Source organism: Aspergillus pseudodeflectus, assembly GCF_044049435.1.
Source record: "Aspergillus pseudodeflectus strain CBS 756.74 chromosome Unknown BJX68scaffold_3, whole genome shotgun sequence".
Taxonomy (NCBI): Eukaryota; Fungi; Ascomycota; class Eurotiomycetes; order Eurotiales; family Aspergillaceae; genus Aspergillus; species Aspergillus pseudodeflectus.
This window is the reverse complement of record NW_027263779.1, coordinates 89,699-110,616: the sequence shown is the minus strand read 5'-3', so window position 1 is coordinate 110,616 and position 20,918 is coordinate 89,699. Positions and strand designations below refer to the sequence as shown.

The 20,918-nt window shown below is 54.0% G+C and overlaps 14 protein-coding genes across 14 annotated transcripts in view; 8 read left to right on the top strand and 6 right to left on the bottom strand.

Moving 5' to 3' along the window:
* The window catches only part of BJX68DRAFT_252230 (major facilitator superfamily domain-containing protein), a gene marked incomplete at both ends in the record, with an annotated part of 1,828 nt that extends 1,561 nt beyond the window's left edge, over positions 1–267 (bottom strand). Inside the window, 2 exons of the mRNA XM_071042514.1 lie at positions 19–101; positions 161–267. Of these exons, the coding sequence (XP_070904126.1) occupies positions 19–101; positions 161–267 (190 nt within the window). The remainder of the gene's footprint in view (positions 1–18; positions 102–160) is intronic.
* A 529-nt stretch (positions 268–796) lies between these two features.
* On the top strand, positions 797–2,899 carry BJX68DRAFT_276599 (flavin-containing monooxygenase). Its single transcript, XM_071048139.1, has 2 exons — positions 797–1,576; positions 1,630–2,899. Exons 1-2 carry the CDS (start codon positions 958–960, stop codon positions 2,856–2,858), a joined length of 1,848 nt encoding a protein of 615 aa, XP_070904125.1. The 5' UTR covers positions 797–957; the 3' UTR covers positions 2,859–2,899.
* Positions 2,900–3,206: 307 nt separating this feature from the next.
* BJX68DRAFT_261635 (uncharacterized protein) lies at positions 3,207–5,506 on the top strand (the record flags this gene model as incomplete). The annotated part of the gene is made up of 8 exons (XM_071044195.1): positions 3,207–3,293; positions 3,354–3,463; positions 3,516–4,307; positions 4,356–4,442; positions 4,499–4,788; positions 4,837–5,032; positions 5,095–5,247; positions 5,308–5,506. The coding sequence occupies 8 exons, from the start codon at positions 3,207–3,209 to the stop codon at positions 5,504–5,506; spliced, it is 1,914 nt and encodes a 637-aa protein (XP_070904124.1).
* Positions 5,507–5,923: 417 nt separating this feature from the next.
* BJX68DRAFT_276595 (SDR family NAD(P)-dependent oxidoreductase) lies at positions 5,924–6,858 on the top strand (the record flags this gene model as incomplete). Its single annotated transcript, XM_071048138.1, has 1 exon — positions 5,924–6,858. Exon 1 carries the CDS (start codon positions 6,037–6,039, stop codon positions 6,856–6,858), a length of 822 nt encoding a protein of 273 aa, XP_070904123.1. The 5' UTR covers positions 5,924–6,036.
* Positions 6,859–7,277: 419 nt separating this feature from the next.
* On the bottom strand, positions 7,278–8,122 carry BJX68DRAFT_261633 (uncharacterized protein; the record flags this gene model as incomplete). The annotated part of the gene is made up of 2 exons (XM_071044194.1): positions 7,278–7,779; positions 7,839–8,122. The coding sequence occupies 2 exons, from the start codon at positions 8,120–8,122 to the stop codon at positions 7,278–7,280; spliced, it is 786 nt and encodes a 261-aa protein (XP_070904122.1).
* Positions 8,123–8,444: 322 nt separating this feature from the next.
* Positions 8,445–8,716, bottom strand: BJX68DRAFT_114039 (uncharacterized protein). The gene has a single exon (XM_071035963.1). It carries the CDS (start codon positions 8,682–8,684, stop codon positions 8,520–8,522), a length of 165 nt encoding a protein of 54 aa, XP_070904121.1. The 5' UTR covers positions 8,685–8,716; the 3' UTR covers positions 8,445–8,519.
* Positions 8,717–8,814: 98 nt separating this feature from the next.
* Positions 8,815–10,631, top strand: BJX68DRAFT_225978 (uncharacterized protein). The gene has a single exon (XM_071038439.1). It carries the CDS (start codon positions 8,998–9,000, stop codon positions 10,126–10,128), a length of 1,131 nt encoding a protein of 376 aa, XP_070904119.1. The 5' UTR covers positions 8,815–8,997; the 3' UTR covers positions 10,129–10,631.
* BJX68DRAFT_261631 (DUF427 domain-containing protein) lies at positions 10,203–10,595 on the bottom strand (the record flags this gene model as incomplete). Its single annotated transcript, XM_071044193.1, has 3 exons — positions 10,203–10,234; positions 10,282–10,468; positions 10,515–10,595. 3 exons carry the CDS (start codon positions 10,593–10,595, stop codon positions 10,203–10,205), a joined length of 300 nt encoding a protein of 99 aa, XP_070904120.1.
* A 140-nt stretch (positions 10,632–10,771) lies between the features above and the next one.
* BJX68DRAFT_225977 (uncharacterized protein) lies at positions 10,772–11,159 on the bottom strand (the record flags this gene model as incomplete). The annotated part of the gene is made up of 1 exon (XM_071038438.1): positions 10,772–11,159. The coding sequence occupies exon 1, from the start codon at positions 11,096–11,098 to the stop codon at positions 10,775–10,777; it is 324 nt and encodes a 107-aa protein (XP_070904118.1). The 5' UTR covers positions 11,099–11,159.
* BJX68DRAFT_252226 (FAD/NAD(P)-binding domain-containing protein) lies at positions 11,115–12,675 on the top strand (the record flags this gene model as incomplete). The annotated part of the gene is made up of 6 exons (XM_071042513.1): positions 11,115–11,195; positions 11,269–11,885; positions 11,938–12,002; positions 12,066–12,144; positions 12,193–12,302; positions 12,347–12,675. The coding sequence occupies 6 exons, from the start codon at positions 11,115–11,117 to the stop codon at positions 12,673–12,675; spliced, it is 1,281 nt and encodes a 426-aa protein (XP_070904117.1).
* Positions 12,676–12,715: 40 nt separating this feature from the next.
* BJX68DRAFT_114021 (glycosyl hydrolases family 31-domain-containing protein) lies at positions 12,716–15,704 on the bottom strand. Its single transcript, XM_071035962.1, has 7 exons — positions 15,387–15,704; positions 14,842–15,321; positions 14,297–14,788; positions 14,126–14,242; positions 13,968–14,069; positions 13,512–13,910; positions 12,716–13,452 (listed from the first exon to the last, which is right to left on the bottom strand). The coding sequence occupies exons 1-7, from the start codon at positions 15,495–15,497 to the stop codon at positions 12,757–12,759; spliced, it is 2,397 nt and encodes a 798-aa protein (XP_070904116.1). The 5' UTR covers positions 15,498–15,704; the 3' UTR covers positions 12,716–12,756.
* Positions 15,705–16,112: 408 nt separating this feature from the next.
* BJX68DRAFT_113983 (sugar porter family MFS transporter) lies at positions 16,113–18,443 on the top strand. Its single transcript, XM_071035960.1, has 8 exons — positions 16,113–16,230; positions 16,289–16,379; positions 16,428–16,643; positions 16,696–16,802; positions 16,854–16,917; positions 16,974–17,346; positions 17,399–17,605; positions 17,656–18,443. Exons 1-8 carry the CDS (start codon positions 16,168–16,170, stop codon positions 18,017–18,019), a joined length of 1,485 nt encoding a protein of 494 aa, XP_070904115.1. The 5' UTR covers positions 16,113–16,167; the 3' UTR covers positions 18,020–18,443.
* A 161-nt stretch (positions 18,444–18,604) lies between these two features.
* BJX68DRAFT_113996 (uncharacterized protein) lies at positions 18,605–19,667 on the top strand. The gene has a single exon (XM_071035961.1). It carries the CDS (start codon positions 18,856–18,858, stop codon positions 19,390–19,392), a length of 537 nt encoding a protein of 178 aa, XP_070904114.1. The 5' UTR covers positions 18,605–18,855; the 3' UTR covers positions 19,393–19,667.
* gprI (putative cAMP receptor (Car4)) lies at positions 19,591–20,794 on the top strand (the record flags this gene model as incomplete). The annotated part of the gene is made up of 5 exons (XM_071044192.1): positions 19,591–19,847; positions 19,908–20,109; positions 20,172–20,236; positions 20,291–20,472; positions 20,544–20,794. 5 exons carry the CDS (start codon positions 19,591–19,593, stop codon positions 20,792–20,794), a joined length of 957 nt encoding a protein of 318 aa, XP_070904113.1.
* Between the last annotated feature and the right edge of the window lie 124 nt (positions 20,795–20,918).

Sequence of the window (20,918 nt, the reverse complement as noted above, 5' to 3'; positions counted from 1 at the left end):
GGGGGGTTCATCGCGGACCAATGTTGGATCTGTCGAGATAGCACAGCAAATAGATGATGGCCGTCGGCGCGAGAAGTCGTTTATCGATTTTTCGAATGAGTCTGATACAAAATGTCTTAGCGATTGTCGCCAGATATCACAACAAGGACATTGTGATTACCTTTTCTCAGCTTCGGCCTCCTCCAGGCTGAGCTCCTGGATCTGCTCGGACTGGCTGGACCGGCGCTTGCTGTCCAGATCAGCTTCGAGATTATCGCTTGCAGTCATTTTGGTGATGTATATCGAGTCGAGTTCCAACTGCTTTTCGGGATTTTGCATAGTTGTTGAACTCAGACGATATTTAAGGAGACCAATGTGCTCGGAGATGTCTCCACCCTCCCCGCGTCTTGACCTCCTGATTACCCCGGATTTGCTGATGTCTTGGTCGTGGAGTACTGGAGCACTGGAGACTCGTGGCTGACTCGACTGAGAGCAAGCCCACTGCCCAAAGCGCAAGGACACCACGAGAAAAAATGTCTCCAACTTCCAAGGTCGCGACTCGGCGAGTCAAGCAGACAAAGGGATGGCGCCCGACACAGCAGTGGGTACATTTCCCGAAAGGAGCAGCCAGCATAAGCCAATCAATCGCCCCCTGTCGCAACAGGGTTTCTCGGATTGCCACAAGCGGACGCGCGGAATGGCGATCGGCGGAGGGGGCAAAGTGCTCCGGGAGTCGTCGCTCGTACTTTGTGGGGATCCCCGGAGGGCTCCGGTGGACTTGGATTTGGAGATGAGGGCTCGTCTCGAGGATCGGATCGGAGATGCTGCGAGATCGATGCGATCATCGCATCTTGCGGGGTTCATTGTATGCGGGGGTGCTTGATTTTGTGATTCCTCATCCTAGATAATTATAATCATGGAGGGGCAAAAGGGGTCAACCGCTTCAACGCGTTTCTTCTCTCGAGCAAACTCATCACCATGACTGTCTCTATCCAAGATCAAGGCCCCGTGAATGTGCCTCTTGGCAAGTGGCCAGCAACATCGCCGTCCAACCTGTCCTCTGCAGACGCCGACGCAGTCGCGCAAGGCGTCGTGGATCAACTCAACCAGGCAGTGGCAAAAGGAGACTTTAACTCGGCCGCGTCTCTCTTCTACAGCACCGGCTACTGGCGCGACCATCTCTGTCTAGCCTGGAATCTCAAGACAGTAAAAGGCCCCAAGGACATTGCTGCATTTCTGCAAAGCTCGAAGAATGGGCCGTTCCAAGTCGAAATCGATCGCACTTCGGCTTTTCGCCGACCGACGGCCTGCGCACTCGATGGACTCGGTGACTCCCATGGAATTCAGTTTTTCACCACGATTGCACTCGAGTTTGGGAACGGGAGGGGTGTTGTTAGACTAGTGGAGGAGGATGGGCAGTGGAAGATCCTGGCCCTGTTTACCTCGATGGTCGACTTGAAGGGACATGAGGAGCCACTGAATGGGCGTCGCTCAAAGGGAGTCGAGCACGGAGGACGACCCGACCGCAAGAACTGGAAGGAGCGACGAGAGGAGGATGCTGAGTTTACTGATAGGGAACCTGCTGTGTTGATTATTGGTACGCCTGCTGTCTCCTGCCCGTACTAAGAATGTGGTCTGACAATATCACAGGCGCCGGCCAGGGCGGCTTAACAGCTGCAGCTCGACTCAAAATGCTCAATGTCGACGCCCTGGTCATCGACCAGAACGACCGCATCGGAGACAACTGGCGCCAACGATATCGCCAGCTCGTTCTACACGACCCCGTCTGGTACGACCACATGCCGTATGTGAGCTTTCCACCTCACTGGCCGGTCTTTACACCAAAGGACAAGCTCGCCGAGTGGTTCGAGTCCTACGCAAAGGCACTCGAACTGAACGTCTGGACGAGGACGACTCTTAGAACTCCGATATGGGATGGGAAGAAGTGGACTGTTGTTCTTGAGCGGCGCAGTGCTGATAACAGTGTGTCTACGAGGACGGTTCATCCCCGGCACATCATTCAGGCCACGGGCCACTCTGGCGAGAAATATGTTCCACCGCTAGCTGGCCTGGATAGCTTCAAGGGAGATCGCATCTGCCACAGCTCGGACTTCAAGGGCGCCCTGCACGAACACAAGGGCAAAAAGGCGATCGTCATTGGATCGTGCAACTCCGGCCACGATATCGCGCAGGATTTCTACGAAAAGGGCTACGAGGTCACGATGGTTCAACGGAGTACCACGTGCGTCATCTCCTCGGAGGCAATCACCAACATTGGCCTTGCTGGTCTGTACGACGAGAATGGACCGCCAACTGAGGATGCAGATCTGTGGCTCTGGGGTTTGCCTGCTGAGTTACTCAAGACACAACAGATTGGCGTGACTAAATCGGAAAACGAGCATGACAAGGCTACGCTTGATGGTCTCGAGCGAGCGGGATTTAAAGTGGACAAGGGACCGGATGGAGCGGGCCTGCTGCAGAAGTATTTCCAGCGTGGTGGTGGATACTACATCGATGTCGGTGCAAGTCAGCTGATCATTGATGGAAAGATCAAGGTCAAGCATGGGGTTGAAATCGAACAAGTTCTGCCCCGGGGTCTGAAGTTTGCCGATGGAAGTGAGCTCGAGGCGGATGAGATTATCCTTGCTACTGGGTACCAGAACATGCGCACGCAGACCAGACGCCTGTTTGGGGACGAGACGGCGGATGCAGTTGGCGACGTGTGGGGATTCGACGCAAACGGCGAGATGCGAGGCATTTGGAGGCCGTCGGGCCACCGGGGGCTGTGGTTCATGGGAGGCAACCTGGCGATTTCACGATACTATTCCAGGATCCTGGGATTGCAGATCAAGGCTGCTGAGATTGGCCTTTCTCGTTAACATGGAAACCTCACAGTAGTTAGTAAGTTAGATGATAAATGATGAATAATACCTGATAAATCGTACTTTGCACAGGAAAAGGATCCAGAGGAAGCGGAACAGCTGCAAATGCTCACCGACGTGTTACCAAGCCCAAACCAATTGGTCCAACACGAGTGTCTGGTGGAGCCCACCCCGCATGTGCCCCGGAAGCAAAGTGGCCAGCTGGGCGTATCAAGCAGCCGCGGGGTTTGGTCGCGTCTCTGCGTCCGGAGCAGACTCCGGGCGTCTTGAAATCCAGAACGATTCCTCCTCCACCACATCCACACCCACACACAGCCGCTTAACTCGTGCCCACTGTGCAAAAACATGGCAAGCCACATTGGCGACGAGATAAGCCCCGAAGACGCCAGCGAGCGGCGGGGCAAGAAGCGCCGCACTGATGTCGCGCGACAGGTATGTCGTGCTGATGGACTTGTCCAATTCGCAGGATCAATAATCAACGGCCAAAGCTAGGCCTGTGAGCGCTGTCGCGTGAAGAAGACTCGCTGCGACGAGCAGTTCCCCTGTGGACTGTGTCGCAGTCTGGGGGTCGAGTGTCTGTACAGCCATCGGAAACCCTCGCGGTAAACACACTCTTGGACAAGAAGAAGAAATGCCCAATTAACCATCTGCCAGCAGCGAACTGTCCTCGAACGCACTGCTCCGGATTCTTGGCAGACTAGAGTCCAAAGTCGACAACATTGCTGCAAAAGGGCCAGGCCAGTTCTCATATGCGACCGAGCCATGGCCAGCAGAGGCAGAAGCAGGAGCAGGCTACGACAATCCACGATCGACCAGTTACATTTCTCCAGGGGCGCATGAGGTGGTGGAGACGGCGCCGCATTACCCACAGTCGGCTATCGTCCCGTGGAGTGCACACCAGGTGATTGCCTGGAAGCCTGTGCTTTCTATGCTGCCGGACGCAGTCCAGTTGATCGTGAGCGAGTGCGGCATCGACTATTCGTCCTCGCTGGAGCTGAAGCGACCGCGCCTTCCAATCGTGCCCCGGCCTGGCACCAAGGACGAGGACTCCCTGGGGAATCTCAGTATCTCGCTCGTCAAGGAGCTGTGCCACTCGTACTTTGCGACCTTTCACCTAAACTATCCCTTTGTGGATCGCACCTTCTTCTTTCGACATACCCTTCCCACTGCCATCAATGGGGAGTTTGGCTATGACGTCGAGAGCTGTGTACTGCTGGCGGTGATGGCCCTGGGCTGCTGGTCCAAGATTGCTCTCCGCGAAGCCCGCGACTTTCGTGCCCAGGGCCGCTGGAGTACGTTGCCTCAAGATGGGTTCCGCGAGGACAGGCGCAGTAGCACTGATGGGACTACGCCTGGCCTTGTCTTCTTCAACGAGTCCCGAAAACGCATCGGGTGGTTGATTAATGACAACTGTATGCAGAGTTGCCAATACTATCTGCTGTCAGGGTATGCATTCCTGCAACTAGGGACTGAAATCATAACTCACCGTCGCAGGCTATTCTACGCTCAACTAGTACGCCCTGTCGACTGGTGCACCATGACCAATCGGGCAAGCGTGTGCTGCCGAATGTTCTGGGAGAAGTACACATCCCCTACCTCGTAAGCGGTGCAAGCATCCAAACTAACAGTCACTATAGCGTTCCAACACCCTGCGACGAATGGGTGGCAGATATGCAGTCCCGCCTGTTCTGGAACATCGTCATGTTCGACTCCATCTTAACACAGGAACTAAGACTTCCCGGTTGCCATTTAGACGAGATGGCTCAACGGATACCGCTGCCGAGGTTTATCAGAATGAAGGAGCCGTCCTTCCTCCCACTGAATCCAGAAGCCGACGAGGAGGATTCCTTTCACCAGTATCACTTTCTGGCACAGGTTGCTCATCGGATACTCCTGAACAGGACCAAGACTACCATGTTTGTGACGAGTATGATCCCTACGTCCGCCTCTCGATCTCTTTCTAATGTTACGGTAGGCGAGTATAGTTCGCAGTCAGTCGCAGAGGAACTCCATCAGCAGCTCGAGCGATGGCGGGAACGACTGCCCGCTACCCTTCAGTTCAATGATGATCACCTCGTCCCGTTGCCCGAGTCTCCAAGCCAGATCCTCGTCGTCTCGTGGCTTCGGTTCCGATACATCATAGCAAAGTTCCATTTCGGAAGGCTTATAATGTAAGCCTCGCCATGGTGTCCACTCGCTTGACGTCGACGCCCTGTGAAGCTAACTCACCCAGCCACAAAACCCTCCACCACCCAGCGAACCCAACAGACGAAGAGCTCCGTCGATGCACCGAGTTCTTCAACCAGATCTTTGGCTGGGAGCCCTTCATCCGCCTATTCTCCGTCATGAAGAGCTGCATGCCGATGAAGTTCCATATAGCCTGCCAGTACGTCCTTGTCCACATCTGACTTTTGAACCGCATAGGTATACTGACGTGCGATAACAGACTCTTCGCCCAGATTATCATGGTCTACTGCTTCCGGCATAACCCTGAGCCCCGACTGCGCCAGGTGCTCCCCGCTGCGTACCCGCAATGGTGCTCGTTTGCCCTGGGCTTTTTACAGGACGCGGCGCGCTCGAGTCCGACGTTGGCAAAGGATGCGGAAATTGCAACGGTCTTGTGCCAGGATCTGATGCTAAGTTAGAGGGCGATAATCTAACTAATGAATGATCGGATGAAAGAACAAACGTAGACTACGTAGTTTAGCTTACAATCTAAATCCCAACTCCGTAAGCCTACCTAGTGATCAATGATTGATCAACTGTCAATATGGAGTAATCCCACAAACAGAACCTAAAAGATCTAATCTCGCTCAAAAGGCCGAGAGGAGATTGGAGATGTGATTCACGAGTCAGTGGTCTCGGTGGTCTCCACCTCGCCTCCCCTCCCCCCGCCCCCCGGAGCGCCGGAGCTCAGGAACACGTCCGAGACAGCGCGCAGTAGGCCCGAAAATCCAATCTGCCCTATCGTCTTTCTTATCTTAGTGTGTCACTTTATAGTGTCTTACGTGATTGTAGCATGGATAATTAAACAGTCCAAATTCTTGCATTCGCAGTATAGATAGCAATTTTTCTTTCTCCCTTTTCCTTTTCCCCTTCAACAAACTCCATACTTCATACCACCCGCTCTCCCTCACCTCCATAATATCTACAACACATCTCACAATAGACCACAATGGAAACCCTAGCAAAATACCCCGACCTGCACAACAAAACCGCCCTGATAATGGGCATCGGGCAATCTAAAATCCCCGGCTCAGAAACATGGGGCAACGGCGCCGCAATCGCACGCGTCCTTGCCCACAGTGGCGCCAAAGTATTCGGCTGCGACCTCAGCCTCCCCGCCGCAGAGTTTACCGCATCGCGAATCCGCACAGACGGCGGGGTCTGCGACGTTATCCAGGCGGATGTCACGTCCGTGTCTGATGTGAAGAAGGTCGTTGATGCTGTCCTCGAGAAATATGGACGCATCGATATCTTGGTTAATAATGTTGGCGCGACGGCAACGGGCGATCCGGCGAGTATGGACGAGGACACGTGGGAGAGGCAGATTAAGATCAACCTGAAGAGCGTGTATACGGCGTGTCATGTTGTGCTTCCCGTCATGGAGAAGCAGGGGAGCGGGGTGGTGATTAATAACGCGAGTATCGCGGGGATGCGGTATATCGGCAAGCCGCAAGTCGCATACTCGTCCGCAAAAGCAGCTGTCATCCACTTTACGCGGGTCACTGCCGTCATGTATGCGGGCAAGGGCGTGCGTCTGAACTCGATTGCGCCTGGGCTGATGTATACGCCGCTCGTGGAGAGTATGAAGACCTCGCAGCCCGAGGCGTATCGGAAGATCATGGAGCAGCCGATTCCGATGGGGAGGATGGGCGATGCGTTTGATGTTGCGACGGCGACGGCCTTTCTGGCGAGTGATGCGGCCAAGTATATCACGGGGCAGAATTTGGTCATCGATGGGGGGTTTACAAGTAGTGCTGTGTCGAAGTTGTGATTTGTTAATCCTAGACTGGCATTCATGGAGCGCAGCTACAACGTTTTATGTTCAATCCTAATATATTGCTCCAACTGATATGAGTAATGGTGTCTATATGGTCAAAAGCTGCTCATAAAACCCCCCCAAACCTCCCCTGGGGATCCCGCAGATGAATCTCTTCGTGTACGGCCCAGATAAAGAAAAAGTAGATCGTCCCGAAGAGCCAGACGGCGCAGATATTCCTTCAAATACGCGCATATAGTGTCATTGAAAACAGGCTGTGGACTCATAAAATGGAATATATGGCTTCAAGCAACAACAATATATGGTCCGGATAGCGCCGCTTGATGGCAGCAAATGCCATCCAAGATGCAACGCAGAAAAAGATACAATTGGAACATCATTTAACTCTGCCAGATACTCATCACTTGGCATCCTCATACATGACTGACATCAGGGCCCGCCTGAGTCTTGACCGAATTATACCGGACAAAGTCCTTCTCAAGAACAGCCGACATCCCCAGGGCCATAGTAAGAGCCATGGCAACAATCTCCTCCAGGACGCTCATACACAGATAAATCGTTGGGTTTCCCGTCAGGACCGTGAATGAAGAATTGTCGGCATAATCGCTAATCGCTGAGTAGACTAGCCGTACAACGAGGAAAGGGCAAGAAAGCGCAACGGCGAGGAAGAGCTTCTTTTGGAATGCGCCGAGTGAGTACTGGAGCTGAAGCCGGAGCCAACCGGCCATCAAGGCGAAGACGACAAAGGTAGCGATAAAGAGGGCCATGGAGACTTTGACCATGGTGCCCGGGTGATAGGTTCCGTCATCGCTGTCGTCTGCAGTGCTTACTCCCGCGATACCGAGGATTAGGCCAACAAAACAGACGATCGTTACGATGTTGAGGAACCTTGGAGGTAGTCGCTGGTCCGTATCGCTAAACACCGTTGTTAGTACATATCAGTCGAAGAGACAACGTCACAGTCAACCACCTACATCTGTCTTAGGACGCCAACGTAGGTTAGTAACAGTGGTGCGAGACCGATCAGCTCGCATACGGCCACGGCGACCTCTGCATCGTGTGAATTGTGGTCAATTGTCACCAATGAGGAGATACTGCCAGCGATACGAATCAGAGATAGGGTGACCCCGTATCGCCAGATCTTGCTGCCAGCTCTCCATCCGGTGCGGTTCCAGATGAACAACGCGGCGACGAGAATCAAGGGAAATATGATGAGCTGGAGGATTGCAATGCCATCTCGGTAGGTGACGGTGCCCATTGTTGTGGTGGAATTGTTGCAGAGTAAGATTGGGGAATGAAAATGGAAGTAACTTTGTCTGTGTAACTCAAGGTCAGGAAACTGGGAGTCTTTATATCTTCGATGGAACATCTCTCTCTGGCTTCCCTTATATCTGTCAGGGTGCGTCACCTTCAGCTGCTGTATAGACCCCAACCTCACCTGATTGGCCGAACATCTAAGATACCCTGTTTGGACTAGCGCAGTTGTATGGATTTGGGGGCGGTTCAGCTGGTGGAGCTCAAGAGGGCTGAGCGAGGCGAAGCTTGTTCACTTTAGTCTTCTGAAAGCCAAGTTTCTTCATGCTGCATCTCTCTTTCCCTTTTCGCGGTTCCTGGATGACGACCCCGGGGTAAACAATGTCACCGCACTTTGGGTCTCACGCAAAGCCCTCGAGGAACTGCGCCAATTGTCGGACGGTCAAGCGACGAGTGGGTGCCCTATCTTTCCTCCTCTTTTCCCTGTGGCGTTTTTGCATGGCTGTGGAGGGCTTGACTGATTCCTGACAGTGCGATAAACAACGACCCCACTGCGGCCAATGCATCCGCACACACGAAACATGCCGTGGCTATCGAGACGAATGGGAGCTCGTCTTCCGCGACCAAACCAGCCAGATCATAAAGCGGTCCAAGGCAAAGTCTTCGACATCATCGGCGACCGACATGTCAGAAAATGGTCATAAAACGGCCGACTCGCCCGAACCCGTTCGCGGCCTGGCCCCCAACCTCGACGAGATCGGCGTCAACTATTTCCTGCATAATTTCATTATTGGCGGACACTCGCCCTCGAGTGGGTATCTAAATTATATTCCGCTTGTTTATAGCGCCGATGGCGATTGCCCAGCGCTGGTCGCTAGCATGGCGGCCATTGGTCTTGTTGCGCTGGCGAATTCATCTCGACAGCCTGAGTTGGTTAGACATGCACGCACCAAATACTCCGAGGCAATCCATCGCGTGAACACGGCCCTGTCGTCACCCGTCGAGTCTGTGAAGGATAGTACTTTGATGTCAGTAATCTCACTAGGTGTATTCGAGCACGTCTCCAATCTCGAATCATGGGCCCGACATGTCCATGGCGCTGCAGCGCTCCTGGTTGCCCGGGGAAAGAGCCAATTTTCCAGCACCGCCGCCCTACTCATGTTTAACCAAGTGCGGACGGATCTGGTGTTTGCCTGCGTGCATGATAATCGGCCGTTTCCACAGGACATGTGGGAGCTGCAGGACGTGGCGATGAAGCATGTCGATCCTACAAGTGCGTTTTGGCTTCTGGGTGTGTTGGCTGCTCAACATGCGAACCTCCTCTGGGGCGTCCGAGACAATAACGGGGAGATTCCCTGGACTGTTTTCCTAGAACAAGCGACGACACTCCAGAAAGACTTTCAGCACGTTCTTGAATTGCTCGCTGTTCAGGAACCGTATACTCCCTGCCAAGCGGCTGATGCCGATTCAGAGCTGTTTTACAACGGTCGATATGACATGTATCAGTCAACCTGGGCCATCAGAGTCTGGAACAACGCCCGGATGGCGCAGATGGTGATCTGCAATATCATGTACTACCTTCTGAACAAGATCCTCTCCACGGATCTCGCACCGCAGACACGGGCGCATTTGAATCTGGAGCTTCGGGAATCGCTGCAGCTGCAGGCAACGCTAGCAGGCGATATGCTGGCTACTGTTCCACAAGGCCTGGGGCTAGTATCACCAACCTTTACGGGATACCATTTCCCGTCTGTGGATACCTTGTCCACGAACGCATCGGGCGGGTACCTGCTGACCTGGACTCTCTACACAGCAGGGCAATCTATGGTTGTCGGGAGTAAGACTCGGCAGTGGGTTGTCGGACGGCTTCAACATATCGGGCAATATGCAGGCAATGCAGTCGCCCTGCAGCTTCTGGATGTTATCGTCAAGCTTCATAAGATCCGCCTAAGGGAGGAATGCGACAATGAAGCAAAGAAGATGGTTGATGTATACGATCTTCGGAATTAGACATTTACTCTCAACTGTCTGTGATATCTACCTCGCTATGTGCCATGGCTCCTGCCCGAGGTGAAGCGGGGCCACTATTCCTCCACGATATCAACCTTGTTCTTATCTACCCAACGTCAGTATCTGGATTCATAGATTATAGTAATAACTCACAGAAGGCAACATATCCCTCGATATTCTTAGCAGCATCATACGTCTCCTTGTAGTACCAGGCTGCGTTCTCAAGCGTCTGGCCATCAACCACAATACTCCAGTACGACGCATGCCCCTTCCATGGACAAAAGGTCGACAAATCGGAGTCTTTCAGAAGCGACTTGTCTTTGATCGCAGACGGCGGGAACTGGATTGGTCAGCCAAATACGCGGGGTAACTATTCGCATGCATACGTAGATGTTCCCTTCAACGACCTCCCATGTATCCGTCTCTGCGATGATGTGGTCGCCCACTCTTGCAACGGCGCGAGGCATCTTGGAGCTTGATGAGGATGATTGGATATCGAAGATTGTGAAGAAGATGAAAAGAAGAAGAGAAAGGTTAAATGGTGAGAGGTTGATCCATGTGCGGGGGTGTAAGCCGATGACTAATTCGGCGCGTGGGCGTCAGCTTGTGACATTTCGCCAGTATCGTGGCAAATGGCGATATTGATCTATATATATGCATTATATACGATAAGATACAGAGAATGGAACATGTTGGGCTTGATCTCTATCGTCGAACGCCACCCTCGTGATGCAGCCTCAGTTCGATCGCGGTAAACGGGCAGGGATGAAACAAGATGCAAGGAGTCCGAGTCGACCATGACTCTGCAGGCTGTGCGACCCAGACTTGCTCCGAAGGGGCACGCTGGCCCTTGGGCCACCGGTGTATTTAATGCGGCCGGTGACGGCACGAGCGACTCACCGAGTCTGCACCCGACAGTCTGGGAGACAAGTGCGAGGTCTCGATTCAATCTAGACGTGCTCCGCAGCATATCTCAAGGCGACACCATGAAGGTCATCATTGTGGGAGCTGGAATCGCAGGACTAGCCGCAGGCATCGGTCTCCGACGAGGAGGACACCAGGTCACGGTGAGTCCTTCCACAAACTCCCCGATTCCACATTCCACCAGAAGACTCGAGTCACTCACTCTCACACCTCCAGATCTACGAACGCTCCAGCCTCGCCCGCGAAATTGGCGCCGCGCTAAACATCTGCCCAAACGCATCGCGCGTTCTGCTGGAATGGAAATTCCAAGTCGAGCGTGCGCGCCTGGTCACGGCCCGTCGGCACATCCTCGCCCGCGGAGACACCCTCGAGACCCTGAGGGACATGGCGTATCCTGACTTCCGAGAGCACTCTGGCGGTCCGTGGTACTTGGCTCACCGGGTGGATCTACATAACGAGTTGCAACGACTGGCGCGGGATCCGGAGGGACAGGGTCGGCCTGTGGATATCCGGCTGCGCTCCGAGGTCGTCGGGTATGATGCGGATAAGGGCTCAATCACGCTGGCGGATGGGTCGGTTCAGTATGGGGATTTGGTGATCGGGGCAGATGGGGTGCACAGTACGGCGATTCGCGCTGTACATGGCCATTCTACCCACGTTGAGCCGACGGGGTGGTCCGTGTTTCGGTTTTTGATTCCTACAGAAGATTTGCGGAACGATCCTGACATTGCGCCGACACTTGATAAAGGGGCCACAACCGTGACTGATGGGATGTTGACGATATTTACTGCACCAGAAGGTCAGCGGAGATTGGTGCGGTATCCTTGTGCTGAGTATGTGCCCAGTTGCCAGTGAGTTTCTGTGCTGGATGCTGACCATTGGTAGCAACATGATTCAGAACTTCGTGGCCATGTACAACGATCCGCAGATTGACGATCATGAACGAGAAGGTAGGTACCTGCTGATTGAACCGTAAGCATTTGGCATTCAATAAACGACTGACGAATGCGCAGACTGGGATCGCTCCGCGACCATCGACGACATCCTGTCCTACTACCATGATTTTCATCCCGATCTCCTGAATGTCATCAGGTAGGCGCATGCTCTTCTCATTTACGTCCTGGCTAATCGTTGAAACAGAAAAGCGACCGACATCAAGCGGTGGCCACTTCTCTACCGCGACCCCCTCCCAACAATCAGCAAGGGGCGTCTCGTACTAATCGGCGACGCTGCTCATCCTATGCTTCCCCGTAAGTATCTCGTAAAGCGCCATGTGCCCTCTAACGATATCCAGACCAAGGCCAAGGCGGCGCCATGTCAATCGAAGACGGCGGTGCCCTAGGCGAAGTGTTTGCGGGTCTCCTGGAGGGAACCCCCGGAGACGAGATTCACCGGCGCATCGCACTCTTCGAGAAGATCCGACATAAGCGCGCGTCGGGGATCCAGGTCATGTCGAACGCCGGGCAGGACCAGATGTGGAGGGTGCGCGATCGCATGCGGCCGTTTATGCCCGAGGGTGTGGAGCCGCCGAACACGATCCCGGAGATCTGGGAACATAATTTTCGCTATGATGTCCTGGCTGATAGTCGGCGGCAGCTGAAGGAGTATCTAGAGGGGAGGTAGAGTTAAGTGGCTTATGTCGTGGGGTATTTCTATTTCTATCTATTGGCGGGTATCCAACATACCGTTGTGTGCGTATGTGCTCTATTTTAGCTGGAATGTTACTTTCGTCTGGCCCTCCTTGAGACGGACGATGTTGCCCTCGGTCATGCCCACGTCTGCAGAGGCGATGTCCTTGTTCACCACCTTGACAGCCACCGCCCCGTGGATCTTCCCCTTGATGACCTCCACCGTAACTCCATCCTGGCCATCTTGGACCCTCAGAGCAACCTTGAACTCACCAGCCTTTTCATGATCCGCAATCCGAACTGTCTTATCCATCCCCTCCACCCAGTTAACCAGTAGCTCCACATCCTCACTCCAGTCATATACCACGCTCTCCTTCCTTTCACCCACGCTACGGAATATAGCAGACCCCGGCCGCAAAAGAACGGGCAAGGAGAAGAAATCATGTTCCTCAGATACATACCCGCCTCCCGTACGGATTTTTCCATCGAGTAAACCGTACCAGTCGCCCTTAGGCAGGTAGTACTGGATGCTCCCCTCGGCATTGAACACCGGCGCGACGAGGAGACTATCGCCGAGGAAGTATTGCATATCGAGATGCCAGACCATCGGGTCCTCGGGGTACTCGAGGAACATGGCCCGTAACATTGGCACGCCGGTCTGGTGTGTCTCGATGGCGCTAGAGTAGAGGTACGGCATGAGAGAGTGTTTGGTCTGCACAAAGTGCTTGAGGACTTTGTCGGCTTCGCCGGTTGAGTCGATGAGCCAGGGGACCTATCCATGGTTAGTCTCTCTCACAAAGTCCAGGAAGGTGCCTCATGGAGTAGCCTTACCCGGAAACTCCCACTCCCATGCAGCCGCGAATGACTCGAAAACAACCCAAACGCAATCCACCGCTTAAACAGCGCGGGATCAGGCTTCCCCTCGAACCCCCCAATATCATGCGCCCAGTACCCGAACCCCGAAAGCGCCAGACTCATCCCGCCGCGCAGCGTCTCGGCCATTGCCTCAAAAGTACTGTACGGATCTCCGCCCCAGTGCACGGGGAACCGCTGGCACCCGGCTGTGGCGGACCGCGCGAAAAGGGCAGCCTTGTGTGCGCCGAAGTTCTTCTCGAGTACCTCGAAGGTGACTTTGTTGTAGAGAAAGGCGTAGTAGTTGTGCATCTTTTCGGGGCTGGAGCCGTCGTGGTAGACGACGTCGCCGGTGGGGATGCGCTCGCCGAAGTCGGTCTGGCATTTGCAGTGGTTAGATGGTGTTATTAGTTTGGGTTGGGATGTGGTGCGCACCTTGAATGAATCGACGCCCATGTCGATGAGGGCCTGGAGCTTGCCCTGGTACCACTTGCAGGCATCGGGATTTGTAAAGTCGACGAAGCCCATTCCCGCTTGCTGTTGCATTAACCGGTGAGTGATGTCAATGGAAAACCCGGAGGCTGGAAACATACCCAGAAGTCATACTGCCACACACTTCCATCTGTGCGCTTGAGCAGGTATCCCTGGTCTGCGGCCTCGTCGAAGATGGAACTCTCCTGCGCAATGTACGAGTTGATCCACACGCAGATCTAGCATCCAGTTAGCAGTTGTCGCCCAGGAACTCTAAGCAAGGGAAGACATACATGAATCCCCCGCTTCTTAATCCGCTCCAGCTGCCCCTTCGCATCGGGAAAATAATCCTTATCGAACTCATAATCACACCACTTGAACCCGGGCATCCAGAAGCAGTCGAAATGGAACACGCTCACGGGAATCTCGCGCTCCGCCATCCCATCAAGGAACGAAGTAACAGTCCCCTCATCGTATTCCGTCGTGAAGCTCGTGCTGAGCCACAGCCCAAACGTCCACGCCGGTGGGAGAGCGGGCTTCCCCGTGATGGTTGTGTACCGCTCGATGATGGACTTGGGGTCCGGGCCGTAGATGAGATACATGGAGAGCGATTCGCCGGGGACAGAGATGTTCACGCGGGTTGTGCGCTCGGACTGGATTTCAAAGGAGAGGAAGTTGGAGGTTGGGATGAAGATGCCGTAGCCGGCGGAGGTCACGAAGAAGGGGATATTCTTGTATGTCAGTTCCGAGCCCGTGCCCCCGTCTTCGTTCCAGATTTCGACGCTCTATTGGACGATTAGCATTGCCGGGCTATTATGTATGAGTTTGATCAGCCTACCTGTCCGTTCTTCACAAAGGGACCGAATCGCTCGCCCAGTCCGTAGACCTTGTCTCCGACGCCGAGCTGGAGCTGGTAGGTCACCCATCGCTTGCCCTTGTTGGGGTCGAGATAGTTGGCGCGGGGATGCAGAGCGGTGGTGCCCTGCTTCACATAGCCAACCGAGCGCCATCCGAGTTTAGTGAGGAGTTTGTTCTTCGCGTGGAAGCTAATATCAAACGACTTGGGGCGGGTATCCACAGAGGCAGAGAGGCTGCCTGCATCGAGCTTCAGGCCCTCTTCAGCCTTTGTTGTCTGAACTGCCAGCTGCTCCGGTCGACCTGCGGGGAAAAGCTCAAAGTGCGGGCCTTGTGTGACGCTCTTTTGTTTTGTCCAGTGGGTCGACGAGAGATACAGTACATTCTCAATGGGTGAGCTGAGGGAGTGTGTGAGGGTTGGGTTGTTGAGCGTGTCTCCCCGGTGGTTGATGGGCTTCGACGACTGCAGAAATGTCAGTTGATAATTTCCAAGGCAGCCCAGCCATGGCAAACTTGGCAGAAGCTTACTGTGACGAAATGCAGCTTGTCGCCGCGAGTCTCGGCAACAACGGTTTCCACAGCCCAGTCGATGAGCGTGTCGGGCGCTGGGTGCCAGCAGCCGTGCGAGAATTTGACCATGGTTTCTGCTAGCGAGGAGAATGTCTACTCGGGTGGAATCAAATCATCAATCAGCCGATGTCTTTCTTATACATTTGCGCAGCTCGGAGATGCCCTGGCCTTGTCGTGTCACTTGTCACCGGCCAGCATCGGCACATTCGAGCATTTAGGCGCCGGATATTCACATAAAACAGCTGTTTTTACCCGGGCATCCAGTTAAATATCGACCTCAGGGCCCGTATCCATGGAAGAGCAGTTCCGAGTCAAGCTCAGTCGATGCCTTACTCCAAATATGCCGTTGTTAGCGAGCCTTGGCTGACACTAGATCGATAACCCCCACGTGGGGGCCAGTCCCAGCGCCTCGGTTTGGCTCTTTGGCAGCCCTGTGGCACCACCCGACACAAGGCAATCCTGTCTGGAGCATGGCAGCTGTGGCAAACTTGGAGACTCTCGCTGCTGACTCCAGCTCGTCCAATCTGCTATCCGGACGGTTCCGATCATGTTACTCCAACTGGGATTCGAATTTAGCCTGCACGTTTTGCCGGGGCTCCCCATGGGGCCCGGATTGCTTCTGCCACGAGGATTTTGGAGCTTTGAACCGGGTATTTTGGTAGCTATAAAATGTTCAATGCCACGCGGGTTTTCATTATGACATGTCCTATTCAGAAATCTTGGAGTAGACGCCGTCAACATGGCTTCCTCGAATGACCAGCGCATCAACGCCTATACATGGGCATGCGGTCTCTTTGCCGCGGTTGGTACTCTCGCCAGGCTTTTCTGTCAATGGTTCTAACGTTCTTTTCCTCCTCCAGGTCGGCTCTCTTCTGTACGGTATCGACTCCGGAATCGTCTCCACGGTTATCGCGCAACCCGAGTTCCTGGATTACTTCGCTCCTTTCACTCGTAAAGTCGCCCTCTCGTTGCCGTGAATCCATATCTAACACCTTGAAGCTAGCATCAAAGGCGCTGTCGTGAGTACATTCGGCGCAGGCACGGTGTTTGGTGTCTTCTTCGCAGGATGGAGTGCCGACTACCTCGGGCGCAAGAAGACGATCGCCATTGGAGCCGTGATCGCCCTGATTGCTGGAATTATTCAGGCCGCCACGGTGCATGTTGGCATGCTGATCGCCGGGCGAATCGTCGGAGGGTTCGCCGTGGGAATCATGAGTCAGTTATTCGAGTGTTTTGGGGATAAAGATAATGATACTGACCTGAGTAGATATGACGATTCCCATTTACAACTCGGAAATTGCCCCATCGCATAGGCGGGGTTTGATTGCTGGTCTGCACGCTCAGTTTGTTGGAATCGGTTTTGCTCTTGCCAACGTACGTTGTCTCTCCTCTTCATTCAATCTGCAGGTGGCTAACATTGTCCAGTGGGTGGGCTTCGGCTGCTCTTACTCGACAGGCCAATTCCAATGGCGATTTCCTCTGGCTTTTCGTAAGAATAAAACGCCCTCTCCACTTGTTGTACAGGCTGACAAGCTTCCTTTGCAGAATGTCTCCCGGCCATTATCATCCTCATTGGCATCTTCTGGCTCCCATACTCCCCGCGCTGGCTCCTCGAGCAAGAGCGCGACGACGAGGCTCTCAGAGTAATCAAGAAACTCCACGGCCACGAAGGCCAAGACGACACCCTCGTCCGCGCCGAGTTCCACCAGATCCGCGAACAGCTCCGGTTCGAGAAGAGCCAGTATGTGGCCGGATGGGCCGACCTCTTCAACCGCGCCAGCAACCGGAAGCGTCTTATTCTCGCTGTGCTTGTCCAGGCATTTACGCAACTGAGCGGTATCAATGTTATCAACTACTACCAGACGGATCTGTACAAGGGGTTGGGGATGCAGGGGCATAACGTTACTCTGCTTGCGGGGTGAGTTTCAATGGGCTGGTCTGGTTGGAAAGTGCTGACTCGGTCTGTTTAGTATCTACGGGCTTGTCGGACCCCTCGCCAACTTGGTCTGCCTGTACTATGTCGATACCTGGGGTCGCAAGAAGACGCTGTGGATCACCGGTGTCGCCATGACACTCGACATGGCCATTGTCATGGGCCTTTCTGGCGGATTCGTCAACAGCGACAACATGGTGGCCAAGGGCTTCACCATTGCCTTTATCTTCCTGTTCTCCATGATGTGAGTTTGCCCTTTCCAAGTCAGCTAGTACCACAACTGACCATGCCTAGCTACTCCCTCGGCTACAACTCGATCCACTACATCTACGTCCCCGAAATCATGACCATGGCCATCCGCGCCAAGGGCTCGTCCATCTCGGTGGTGTGCAACGTCCTCATCAACATCGTCTTCAACCAGGTCTCGCCAATTGCCTTTAGCAACGTCGGATACAAGTACTATTCGCTGTTCATCTGCACCAACATTGTCGGCGCAATCACGGTCTTCTTGTACTTTCCCGAGACCAAGGGCAAGACGCTCGAGGAGATTGGGCATATCTTTGGGGACGATGTTGTTGTTGCGGATCTGCAGCAGGCGAGGGAGAAGATCGAGGCGACGGATGTCGAGATGGTTGAGCAGGTCGAGGAGCGGAGGTGATTGTGTCGTCATCTGAACGCTGTGGGATATACTTTGGCAAGTATGCCTCTGTTGCTCGTGCCAGGAAGATGCACGTTGTACCGTAATGTCAGATGTGAAGGGGATAGACCTGTCGGGAACACGCTCTGACTCGATTTATCCCGCATCTACCTTTTTCTCCTTCCTGATCACGATCATGACCAATAATACTATTGTTTTCATCCATTCTCCCTGTCTGCCGCCCCATCAGAGCAGGTCAGTACTTTTCTCTCGGGAGGAACCAAAAAATAAGCAGGCGGCGGATCACCCACATCCGTCGACGATCGCACAGTTTTGTGTCAAAAGAAGACTGTAACTCGATTATGGGGCATGGACTTTGATCTCAAATGCAAGGAGCGCACCTTGGTGGCTGTGAGAGCCTGACTCCTGATGCCCAGCGCTGTGCACCGCCACCCTCTGGCACCAATTGGGCCTCGACCCAGCCCCAGAGTAATTGTGATCAGTCCAATGCTCGAGTTTCAAGTTTCCTGTGGTCCAGTCTTTACTTCGGAGTTCTTGGAATCGTCGCTCGGCATTCTGCTTCGTCTTTCGTGCGACAGCATCCCCCTCGTGGGCGTCTCAGCTGCAGGAACAGCCACCATCCTGGCCCATCCATCCCATCCCGACAACCTGGCACGCGACCACGACAGAATTCACCGCAAAAAGCCTCTGCCAAGTTCGGAGGATTGGCAGCCGCGGGTACCGCGATGCGCAAGATGGGGGGCATCGGGCTTTACATAACGCCGCAGCAGCGCCCGGACTGCCGATCGCGCTCGGTGCCGGTCGGCTCTCGATCAGGATAGGGCTGCAATGGCGACATGCGCCCCTATATCACCTCTTCAATCTCCGATGGTGCATGTCGTCTTGGAAAGCAAGGGTTTCAGCACAAGCTCATGCGAGATCTTATCGAGATGAGATGCCATGGCATGGCATGGCATGCGCTGGACCCTGATTCTGAGTGCGACGCGACTGGATCCAGAGCTTGCGCGTTAGCATTGCTCCTGGGATCCTCTCTTTGTTGTTACGCTGAGGTTCATGTTGGGCTCTTCGAGTTCAATATCGAGGCGATGCCAGCCGTTAAGGGGCCTCGAAACGGCTGGCCAGGAGCGCACTTGCATAATTTCAAGCCGCGGGAGCCCTCGGATTCAGTGGACTCTGGCGAGCGAGAAAAAGCAAAAAAAAAAAACACAGCAGCAGCTCTGTGGAGATCAGCCCTCATCTTCCATCAGAAGCGCGGCAGATGGCGTGATAGCGCTTCGGATCGCACAATGCCATCATCCATCCTTCTCCCCCACCAGACTCGCTCCTCACGTCCATCTTTGCTTTTCTCTCGCGTCATTCTCACCACCTTTTAATCATGCCCTCCCAGACTCTTGGTTCCGACCCCTTTCCGCCTTGTAGATAATGTGATTGAGACCCTGCCTTGGCCTGCTGCACCTTGCTCATGGAGTGCGAGGCGAGGCCACGCGCTATACCCATCACCTCCTGCTCCTGCCGGCCAAGCAAGGCACTGTCGTCTCTGTACAGGGACACCAAGACAAGCTAACCTCACCATGAAGCTCTCCAGCGAGCAGCTATATCGCCTGTCCATTGCGGGCCGTACGGCATCGGGACTCTCGCTACTGGGCGTGGCAACAATATTCGCGACGTTTACATTCTCAGAGAACTTTCGCAGTCCAACACATCGTATTATGCTCATCAATGCGTTCTATAACCTCTTTGACTTTATCGCGACGATGATCTCGGTTAGCGGGCCCGAGGCGGGGGATCATTCTGCACTGTGCAGGTTTCAGGGGTTTTGTTTGCAGATGTATGATCCTCGACTTTGAATGGGGATGCGATGGCACTGGCAGAACTGATAACATTGCAGGTTCCCTGTTGCGGATGTGCTGTGGACGCTCGCCATGACGTGGGACGTTGTCCTCGTCGTCTTCTATCACTATGAGCCCGAGCGGCTGCGGCGTCTAGAGAAGAAGTATCTCGTGGTTATTACCACTCTTACATTCATCCCTGCGCTAGTCTTTCTCTTCGTCCGTGACTCGGATAAGGGTCCGATATATGGCAGTGTAGTGGTGAGTCTTGGTTTCCTCCCCAAGACCGTCATTATTAGCATGATACTGATAGATCGTGCCAGTTTTGGTGCTCCATCTCCCCGAACTGGGTTCTCTTCCGGATCATATTCTACTACGCGCCGATATGGTATGCTTCCGTTCTTTGGAACATAATCCAAGGCTCTTGTACTGACTGTCGCAGGATCATCATCATGGTCGTCTTCATCCTGTACATCTACATCGGCCACGAAATCTTCCAACTGCGCCACGAACTCATGCTTACAAACAACGACTGCCTCATCCTCTCCTCCACCGCATCCCCAAGCGACGAGTCCATCACAGCGCGGGCCCCGATGAGCCGAGACGATATGAAACATCTTGATGGTACACACTCCCACCTCGCATTCCCCAGTTCACACTCGGTAGTATTATATTAGTTCTAACGGAGCGTTCAGGCCCCATAATCCGCCCCCAATCCGCCGTCTCCCTCCGCAAATTCCTCCTCATGCCGATTCTCTTCTTCCTCGCGCTGCTGACGACGTGGGTCACCCCGACGATAAACCGGATCTATGCCTTTCGGCATCCGGGCCAGGAACCCTATCCGCTTATGGTTGCTGTTGCGGCGCTCGGGTCCCTGAGGGGGTTCTGGAATGGGATTATTTTTGTGTCGATGAGGTCCAAGGGGAAGGGAAAGGGGAGGAGATAGAGCTTCTATTCTTCTGGGGTTTATGAGGGGGTGGGGGAGTGGTCATGGGGGGTGCACTACTGGATGCACTATACACTTTTTTTCTGAGATACTGTATCTAGGTTTTTATGGGTCACGGTTTGGA